This window comes from Nicotiana sylvestris, chromosome 8, assembly GCF_000393655.2.
Source record: "Nicotiana sylvestris chromosome 8, ASM39365v2, whole genome shotgun sequence".
In the NCBI taxonomy this organism is placed as follows: domain Eukaryota; kingdom Viridiplantae; phylum Streptophyta; class Magnoliopsida; order Solanales; family Solanaceae; genus Nicotiana; species Nicotiana sylvestris.
In genome coordinates this window covers 75131510-75142580 of record NC_091064.1, presented here as the reverse complement: position 1 = coordinate 75142580, position 11071 = coordinate 75131510, and the positions used below count along the sequence as shown (strand labels likewise).

The 11071-nt window shown below is 42.8% G+C and overlaps 1 protein-coding gene across 1 annotated transcript; it reads left to right on the top strand.

Moving 5' to 3' along the window:
- Positions 1–9867: 9867 nt before the first annotated feature.
- On the top strand, positions 9868–10383 carry LOC138875220 (uncharacterized). The gene is made up of 2 exons (XM_070154043.1): positions 9868–10043; positions 10155–10383. The coding sequence occupies exons 1-2, from the start codon at positions 9868–9870 to the stop codon at positions 10381–10383; spliced, it is 405 nt and encodes a 134-aa protein (XP_070010144.1).
- The last annotated feature ends 688 nt before the right edge of the window (positions 10384–11071 follow it).

Sequence of the window (11071 nt, the reverse complement as noted above, 5' to 3'; positions counted from 1 at the left end):
TTCTGTGAGTAAGCTACTCATTGGAGGTCAAAAGCGGCCAAAGTCAGGCCAGCTTTGGACAAGGAACATATGAACAAATTCTTCGTCAGAGCACATGATCCGTAATACTATGAAAGATTTATTGTTATTGTAAACCATAAGTTCCCTGATATCATCAAACATGGTGAAAGGATTGAAAAGGGCATCAGCAGCGGGATGGTAACAAACATTGAAGCACTACAGGCCATGAACAAAGCATTACAATCAGGCGGCATATCAAAGTAGAAAGATGTCGGGACTGTAATGGTGGCTTAAGGCCCAAAATCTCCACTCACATACCAAAAATCTCCACATACACACCAAACACCTCCACACACATACCAAATACCTCCACTCACGTACCAAACGCCTCCACCCACATACCAACCCTAATCTCCCAGATATTCCCAACCAACAACTGCCTATCACACCTATAATTCCCAGCCATCTAATTTTCAGTCACCTCCGATTCGCCAAAACTACTAAAGACCCTGACCTAACTTTGATCGTAAATCACCCAGACAATACACCGCTATTGCTAAACCTATCGACCAGTTGTATGAAAAGTAGAAAGCGACTTGTTATGTCACTCTTATTCCTATTGTGGCAGTGGAGAACTCATCTCAATGGGTCAACCCAAACAACACATGTGCATACCATTCCGGTATGATGAGGCACACCAGTGATGAGTGCCGAACATTGAATGATAAAATCCAGACATTGATTGACAATAAGGTCATACAGGAAAAAGAAGTTGAACCCTACGTCCACAACAATACTCTCCCAGACCTTAGGGGCTGTGGGATACATGTGATAAAGATGGATGAAGAATGGGATCCCGAGGGGTAAATCGTGCTTATTTGAGAGGGCGATGACTTTAAACCTACAGTCACACTCACCCCTATTATAGTACAAATGCAGTCGCCAGTCGAGGTTGAGGTAGCCGCATAAGTTCCATTTGAGGTAGAGGTAACTCCACCTACAGCCACACATATTCCATTTGAGGTAGAAGCGGCCACACCTTTCACAGTGACAGTATCAACCACACCTCCTTTCAATTCCAAAGCAATACCTTGGGATCAGATATCCATCCTATCACTATTGTAAAATTCAGAGGCATACAAGAATGCATTGGTGAAGGTGTTAAATGAAGCTTACGTACCAAACAATATCACCTGCAGAGAAATGGCCAACATGGTACGGTAGGTGCTGGAAAGTCATAAGATCACCTTCCACGAAGATGAATTACCACCTTAAGAGTTGAATCATAACCGAGCATTGCATATTACGATACAATTTGAAGACAAATTCATTGTCAAAGTCCTGATCGATGGATGATCAAGCCTCAACATTTGTCCGTTGCATACTCTGAAAAGATTGGGCAAAGGTTTCTATGAAATACGGGCAGGAAGTATGAACGTGAAAGCCTTTGATGGGTCTCAAAGGGCCACGATTGAGGAGATTAATCGTTGTCTGCAGATGGGGCCCACTTGGTTCGATATTCAATTCCAAGTGCTTGACATATTAGCTACATACAATATTCTGTTGGGACGACCTCTGATACATGCTGTTGGGGCTGTGGCTTCCACACTACATCAGTCCATAAAGTTCGAATGTGACTATCAGGAGGTGATCATTCACGGAGATGGGAGTAACCCCATTTACAATAGTAAAACCATCTCGATTATCGGGAACAAATGAAGGCTAGGAGGGGAAACTTATCTCCATATCAAACATGTTAATGTCGTTGAGACAGACAAATTATTGAGTAACAAAATAGAAGGCATACTAGCATGGTCTGGGATGAAGCCGGCAAAGGGCTTAGGAAGAAGCTCCTGGGTATTACTAAACCTATACAGTTGAAATGTCATGGGACTACCTTCGGGCTCGGATACCAGTATACATAGCAAGAGTATGATGATTGGTTGGCTCCGTGGCATGGACCTTATTACCCTCTCGAGCAAACAGTGCCACATCCGGGTCAAACTTTTCACTGGGCTAATACAATTTGAGCAATGATAGAGGAAGAAGCATTAGTTGGGCTGAGGAATTGGTTCCTAGAGGATGAGGTATGGATTGCGGTGCAATAATTGAGGAAGAGGAGGAAGAGGAATAAGGCATCTACATTCAGACTGTGGAAAAGGGAGCCATTCTTCTGAATTGGACCGCCACACCATCCTGGGCCCGCCGAGTCCCTGGGTAGCTTGGCATTTAGCCTAATTTACTTCTATATCCATGCTAGGCATTTCAGATGTTTTAGTAATTTTTTTTAAAGATGAATTTGATTTCAAAATAATTGCTCGATATTACCTTAGTATGGCTCCCGCCCCCAGCAAAAAAAATATTAGGCAATTGAAAGTGTCGAGTAATGAAGCAAGAAGGGCTAAAAGCGAAAGGATGTCGTGTTGAAGTTTTCACGAGAAAAGGGATATGCAGAAATATTATCAGAGTAATGAGAAGAGAGATAACGAAGCATTATGGATAAGGTGTGGTACATGGATAACGACGGTAGGAAAAAAAAGAAGAAGACGAAGAAATGACAGTATTACAAAGTCCAGTCAAGTGAATGAAGAGACGAGAGGTGACAGGACTTAGGACAACAAAAGAGTATATGCCATAAAGTCACATCCACATCTCAAGGAATACGTTTGTGACTCTAACGTGATTACTAGAAGAGAGAATTAAACCCCAGAATAATAGAAATCAGTATGGGCTGGTAAACAAGATAAACTAAATATGAATTTGGTACTGAGTAATTTGATAATAGTTAGCATCATGAGAATTTCAAATCGCGTTCCGGCAATAATAGGACGGACAACAGAAGAAGATTCATGAGAAATTCATAGAATGGTTATTTAGGAACAGGCTTCCCTAAAGCAAGCAATGTTAGAAAGGTTAAGCATAAGGGACTGTATGTACCAGTTACAGTAAGTTTCACCCTCGCAAGTAAGGGAATTCATCATCCTTGGTACATAAGGATTGCCTCAAGGCGTGTAAAGATCATTGATGTTGTGAAACAATGCCATAGAAGAAGAGGCAAACCATCTATAGGTAAATCCTCGTGGTGTAAGGCCCTGTGAATTTCCTACTCAGAACCTCGAATCTCGTGCTGCAAATTTAGGAGCATGTGTTATTCAACAGCATAGGGGTATAGTCACTGCAAAGTGAGTCAGTGTGATAGTCAAATTTGAGGTTAAATATGAGGTCCATTATGTGATCGCATAACCGATATGCGGACCACATAATCGTCGCATAATTTCCTTGGGATTTTGTAAGGAGCAGTTCTGCAATGCATTATGTGACCACAGAATGCGTATAAAGACCACATTTCTGCCGCATACCCAGATAGAATGTTCAGATTTTCGGAGCACTTTTGCTGTCCATTTTGCGGGCCACATTTCCACTTTGTGATCGCAGACCTGACTCGTGGCTCCAATTTTCAAAATTTTAAACCTGAACCCTTATCGATATATTCGGTGTTATAACTAATTTTGAGCATATTTCCTGATGCTTTTAGAGAGAGAGAGAGGGTCCTAGAGAGGGAAGTGCTTCCCATCAAATTACTCCATGAAACCTTGCCAAATCTTTGAAGATAATCAAGTGAGGGCACCTAAATCTTCATCCCAAGAGGTAATATTTCATTACCTCAGCTCTTGTTCCTATGCTTAGCAATAAGGGATCACTAGTGAAGTAATTAATGGGTATAAGAATGAATTTCTTGCATGCATATCACACCATAGAATATTGGGAGGTAGTGAACCTAAAAGAAAGCAAGAGGGGTATAAAATGATAGAAATTTCTCTCAAAAGGGCCTAAGATCACAATGCACTTTAGTGTTTGATAGTATGCTCAAAACAAGCTAGAATCTCAATCTCTTCTCTAATTCTCGGTTTAATTTGTAATTCTTACACAATAGATCGAAGTGCTAAAAGTTCCGAAATTTTGTAAGGAATAAGGAAAGCTTTATTGAGGTATGTATGGCTAAAACCCTATCTTTTAGAAATTGAGCTTCATCGTTGGTTGTGTCAGTACGGTAAGATTAAATTGAATTGTTGTATTGATTGCTATTTCACTTGACTTGGTGTTGCAACCTTATATGCGTGGAGACTGTGTCTCAAATTGATCAATGTGCTATTCTTTATAATTTGAAAAGGTGCAAGGACTATGAATCATGTATCGAAATGCTTAGACCTTAGATTGAAATTGAAGTGCGTTGTTGTGCCATTTACATGAAGTATCATCTACATCTACAACCTTATTTGCTCTTGTGTGTCATACTCTATTGAATTATAAACCTAATGTTGAAAATGGGAACAATGTTAAACATGAATTGTGGAATGTGAAAATTGTGGCCCCAAGTGCCGGTAAGCTAATACATGTGTAACCACAGATTGGAGTGGGATGAATAATGGAAAATGGTAATGCCTCGGTAAGGCGGCCTAGCCAATCGGGACATGATCGGATGCCATGACATATACACATGGCGGTTATGCATTGACGATTGAAACTGGAAAGTGTGAATAGAATATTGGTAACGCCTCAGGGAGATGGCCTAGCCGATCGGGTTGAGATCGGACTCCGCTCAAGATAGCGGTGGTAATGTGAACGATGTGGAACAGTATGAAATGCCCAACTAAAGGCTATGGAAACATGATGTGAAGGTTGTGTAATTATTTCATGTTGATAATGTTGTGATTGTTTAAAGCTTTGGAGTGATACCTGTGATTTCCTTAGTTGTGTATGAAAGTTCTTTCTAATTTGATGGTGTTTAGTTATACATTCTAGTACTATTCCATGGTACTAACATCTCTTTTGTCGGGGGCGCTACATTTTTAAAATGAATGTAGGTGGCTCCATGGCGGATAGTGCTGATCGTGTGTACTAGAGCATCGTTTTCTCAAAATCATGGTGAGCCCCTTCCTCCTTCAAGGGGTCATGTGGTACACCTTTTGTTATAGACATCCATTTTGAGGTATAGTCGGGGCCTTATTGCCGGCGTTATTATCACTATCTTTTGTATCCTTAGAGGCTCCGTAGACATTTGTGTGGGTTATGTACTGGTATTGGATAGGCCAATGAACCATGTTGTAACCTTGTACTCCTGCTTTCTTTTAAACTATAATTGTATGGAATCTAGGACACTTAACTACGATTTAATGTTGTGATACAAAATGAACTAAAATGTTGAATGTACTATCTTTTCTTGTCTAAATAAATGAAAGCATGGTTTCCCTATTCATATTGAGTTGGATGGGTAGTGTTTGATGAGTCTTGCTCAGTTGGGTTCACTCGATTGAGCGTCGGTCGTGCCTCCCGAGGTTGGGGCGTGACAAATTTTGTATCAGAGCCTAAGGTTTTGAAGTGTCCTAGGATGTCTCGGAGCCATGTCTAGTAGAGTTCTTCTTATCGTTGTGTAGTCGACCACATCTATAAGTTGGAGACTACTTGGGCATTTAGGAATAACACCCTTCTTTGATGTTCTGGATCGTGAGGTGAAATTGTCCCTCTCTAATTAGTACAATGTTCTATCATTCAGTAAATGGCACAAAAAAAGAAAGCGAGAATTGCCCAGGCAGCCAATGCCACCTCAGGAGTGGCTGATGATTAACTGCTTGATACTGTGGATGAGGGTAGCCGCCCTGCTATCCCTCTGCCTGATTCTTCTACTGCTGTGCAGACTACCTCAATCCCTACTCGTGGAGGGAACCACCAGCCCTCCCGTTGATACTCTTGTCCTGCCTCTAGCTCCAGCTTCCAATTCTGGTATTTCGAATGGGGATCTTAGGGGAGCTATTCAGATGTTGACCCAGCTAGTGGCCTCCCAGGCCCGGAGGTCGAATGTTGTGCCTAGTTCATCCAGCCAGCAACGGGATTCTACTAGTTCTAGAGTAAACAAATTTTTTCAGTTAGACCCTCCCATGTTTACAGGTGCCAATCCAAAAGAAGACCCTGGATTTTATTTATGAGATACACAAGACACTCAGGGTTATGCGTGCAACTGAGACAGAAGGGGAAGAGTTGGATGCCTACCGCTTGAAAGGGGTGGCCTATTCATGGTTTGAGTTGTGGGAGGATTCCTGAGAGGAGGGGCACTCTCCGGAGAGGTGGAGCGAGTTTGCTAATGCCTTTATTGACCATTTCCTGCCCGTTGAGACAAGGGAAGCCCGTGCGGCAGAGTTTCAAAATTTGAGGCAAGGTAACAGAAGTGTATGGGAGTACCACATGTAGTTTGCTCTCTTGTCCAATTATGCCATTCATATGTTGCCCACAATGGAGACCAGGGTGCGCTGGTTTGTTTAGGGCCTTAATTCTTGACCATTAATGAGGCTTCTACGACTGCATTGATTTCTGACATGAATTATGGGAAGATGGTAGCATTTGCTCAGGCCACAAAGAACCGTAAATTAAAAGACAGAATGGAGAGAGAGGGTAGTAGCAAGGCCCGATCTACGAGCAATATGGGAGAGTTATTAGGTAGGGGAATATCATCTTTCAGGGGAGGATCATCAGGGCCTTCCCAGTCTATTGTACAGTCTTCAGCTAGTGCACCGCCGACAGGGCCTATCTAGTAGCAGTGGGGTTGTTTCAGTCTCGGTTAGGGCAGCAGGGGATCCCATCAGCGGGGTCGGTCAGAGAGAGAGGTTCCAGCAGCAGCAGAGGTCCCCGTGACTCAGGTTCGGGAAGATGCACTCAAGGACTTGCTGTCTAGAGTTACCTATATGCTATAGATATGGGATGAGGGGTCATATTCAGAGACATTGTCATGCATTCCACCAGGGAGCGGGTAGGGGCACAACTCAGTCATCCAGCTAGGCAGCTGCTACATCTTGAGCCCTCTCCCCAGCTCAAGGTACCCCAACACTCATAGGGCGTGGTGCAGCTAGGGGTGGTGCGCGGAGTTCAGGAGGACCCAGCCGGTCTTATGGTATGAGTGGTCGCCAGACTGCAGAGGCTTATCCAGATGTTGTTACAGGTATTCTGACTGTCCAATCTCATATTGTGTATGCACTTATTGACCATGGTTCCACCTTGTCCTATGTTACCCCTTTTGTTGCTATGGGATTCAGGATAGAGCCAGATCAGTTTCGTGAGCCCTTTTTGGTGTCTACCCTAGTTGGTGAGTCTATTATAGTTGCTCGGGTTTATAGGGGATGTGTTGTTACGATACGGGGTAGGGATACCGCAACCGATCTTATTGAGTTAGGGATGGTCGACTTTGATGTAATAATGGGAATGGATTGACTTTATTCATGCTTTGCCAAACTTGATTGTCGGACTAGAACCATTAGGCTTGAATTTCCTAATGAGCCCGTTATTGAATGGAAGGGAGATAATGTAGTTCCTAGAGGTTGGTTTATTTCCTACCTTATGGCCGCGAAGATGATCAAGAAAGGGCGTATCTATCATCTAGTTCGGGTCACGGACACCAATGACATGGCGCTTAGCCTTGAGTCTATACCTGTTGTGAATTAATTTCCGGATGTCTTTCAAGATGAACTCCCTAGGATTCCACCGGACACGGAGATTGATTTTGGGATCAATGTGATACCAGGCACGCAACCTATATCAATTCCACCTTACAGAATGACATCGACAGAATTGAAAGAGCTAAAGGAACAATTGAAGGATTTGCTAGAGAAGGGGTTTCATTCGGCCGAGTGTGTTTCCATGGGGCGCACCGGTCTAATTTTAAGAAAGAAAGATGGATCGCTGTGGATGTGTATTGTCTACCGGCAACTCAACAAGGTCACAATCATAAACAAATATCCTTTGCCAAGAATAAATGACTTATTTGATCAATTGCAAGGTTCTACATGTTTCTCAAAGATTGACTTGCTGTCCGGGTACCATCAATTGAAGATAAGGGGGTAGGATATTCCAAAAACAACCTTCAAAACTCGGTATGGGCTCTTTGAATTTATGGTAATGTCTTTAGGGCTAACAAATGCCCCGGCAGCTTTCATGGTTCTTATGAATCGAGTCTTTAAGCCCTTTCTAGGCTCCTTTGTGATAGTGTTTATTGATGATATCCTTGTGTATTCCCGAAGTCGAGAGGACCATGTTGCCCATCTCAAGGCAGTTTTGCAGACTCTTCAGCAATATCAATTGTATGCAAAATTTTCGAAATGTGAATTCTGGCTTGAATCTGTCTCGTTCTTGGGCCATGTCATTTCCCGGGAAGGAATTATGGTTGTTCTTCAAAAGATTGCAGCAGTGAAGAATTGGCCTAGACCTACCACTCCAACTGAGATTCGCAGTTTCTTAGGGTTGGCTGGGTACTACATGAGGTTTGTGGAGGGGTTTTCTACTCTTGCCTCTCCATTGACTAAATTGACGCAGAAAATAGTTAAATTCCGGTAGTCCGATTCTTGTGAAAAGATTTTCCAAGAGTTGAAGTCAAGATTGACAACAACACCGGTGTTAGCCCTGCCAGAGGGTACAGAGGGGTTTGTAGTGTATTTCGATGCTTCGAGAGTCGGGCTTGGGTGTGTGTTAATGCAACATGGCAAGGTTATAGCCTATGCTTCTAGGCAGCTCAAGAATCATGAGAAGAACTATCCAACCCATGACTTAGAGCTGGCAGCAGTGGTGTTTGTGCTAAATATTTGGCGACATTATTTGTACGGTGTCCATGTGGATCTATTTACAGATCGTAAGAGCCTTCAATATATTTTCAAGCAGAAAGAGTTGAATTTGAGGCAAAGAAAATGGCTAGAGTTACTCAAGGACTATGACATTGATATTCTCTATCACCCGGGAAAGTCTAATGTTGTGGCAGATGCACTCAGTCAAAATTCCATGGGAAGTTTAGCTCATTTGGAGGCCCATCAAAGGTCGTTGGCCAGGGAGGTTCACCAGTTGGCCAGTTTGGGAGTTTGCCTTGCGAAATCTAATGAAGGAAGGGTAATTTTGCAGAATAGGGCTGAATCATCACTTGTGGCAGAGGTGAAAGAGAAGCAATTTCTGGATCCGTTGTTAGCACAACTGAAAGATGTGATTCTCAAACACAAAACCACAGCTTTTTCCTTTGGCATGAATGATGTTACCCTACGGTACCAAGACCGCCTTTGTGTTCCTGATATCGACGGTCTTCGGGAAAGGATCATGGCAGAAGCTCACACTTCCAGGTATTCTGTGCATCTAGGTTCCACGAAAATATATCATGACCTAAAGGAAATTTATTGGTGGAATAACATGAAGAAAGATATGGTAGACTTTGTGGCAAAATGTCCAAATTCTCAGCAAGTAAAGGTTGAACACCAAAGGCCCGGTGTATTGGCTCAAAGCATAGAAATTCCAATGTGGAAATGGGAGATGATCAACATGGATTTTGTGGTAGGGTTACCATGCACTCCGCGCAAGTTCGACTCAATTTGAGTGATTGTTGATCGACTCACAAAGTCAGCGCACTTCCTGCCAGTCAAATATACCGACACATCGGAACGATATGCTCAGTTATATATAAAAGAAATAGTCAGGTTACATGGCACTGCAGTCTCAATCATTTTAGATAGAGGGGCTCTGTTCACAGCCAACCTTTGGAAGAAGTTTCAGCAAGGTTTGGGTAAACAGGTAAATCTTAGCACAACTTTTCATCCACAAAGCGATGGTCAAGCAGAGCGAATGATTCAGATGCTTGAAGACATGTTGCACGCTTGTACTCTTGATTTCAAGGGTAGTTGGGATGACCATTTGACCCTTATAGAATTTACTTACAACAACAGCTTCCACGCTAGTATCCAGATGGCACCATTCGAAGCACTGTATGGTAGGAGATGTAGGTCTCCCACTAGGTGGTTCGAGGTTGGAGAAGCAGAATTGATAGGGCCAGACCTCGTGCATCAGGCCATGGAGAAAGACAAGATTATTAAGGAGAGATTGAAAACTGCTCAGAGTCGCAAAAAATCCTATTCGGATGTGCGTCGCAGAGGTTTAGAGTTCAAAGAAGATGATTGGGTATTTCTGAAGGTTTCCCCTATAAAGGGCATCATGCGATTTGGAAAGAAGGGAAAATTGAGTTTGAGGTATGTCGGACCATACAAAATAATTTAGAGGATTGGTCAGGTGACATACAAGCTCGAGCTACCACCCGAAATATCATTAGTACACCCGGTCTTTCATGTGTCCATGTTGAGGAAGGTACTGGGAGATCCGTTCACTATTGTGCCAGTTGAAACTATGAAGGTAAATGAAAAACTGTCATATGAAGAAGTTCCAGTTGCCATTCTTGATAGGCAGGTTCGGAATTTGAGAAATAAGGAAATTGCATCCGTGAAAGTATTTTGGCGGAACCAACAAGTCGAGGAAGCCACTTGGGAAGCCGAGGATGAAATGAAAAGGAAGCATCCACATTTGTTTGAATAGTCATGTAATAGCTTTTATGCATTTAGCTCCTATGAACTCTTATCTTTAGGATATAAGGCCTAGATACAAAGGAAACTTTGGCGAAATTTTCGGAAATATAGGGAGTTAGCTAAATTTGGAGACTGGCAACATGTTTCAGGTAATAAAGAACAGAAGATTACACTAACACTTTTAATAATTGAACCTAGATCCTCATTCGAGGACGAATGATCTTAAGTGGGGGAGGATGTAAGGCCCTGTGAATTTCCTACTCAGAACCCCGAATCCCGTGGTGCCAAGTTAGGAGCATGTGTTAGGATTCATAAAAATTCTTCGCGGCGAGCTTCCTTTGGATTGAACGGTGCATTAAAAAGTCAAGAAATAATGTTTTCCAGAGAAGTGCAATTTTGCGGTCCAGAATGTGGTCGCATATCAGGTATGCGGACCGCACAGGGGGCACAGTCACCGCAAAGTGAGTCAGTGTGTTAGTCAAATTTTAGGTTAAATATGCGGTCCATTATGTGATCGCATAACCGATATACGGACCACATAGTCATTGTATAATTTCCTTGATATTTTATAAGGAGCAGTTCTGCGGTGCATTATGCGACCGCAGAACGGGTATGCGGGCAGCATTTCTGCCGCATACCCAGACAGAATGTTCGGATTTTGGGAGCACTTTTGTGGTCCATTCTGCAGGCCGCATTTC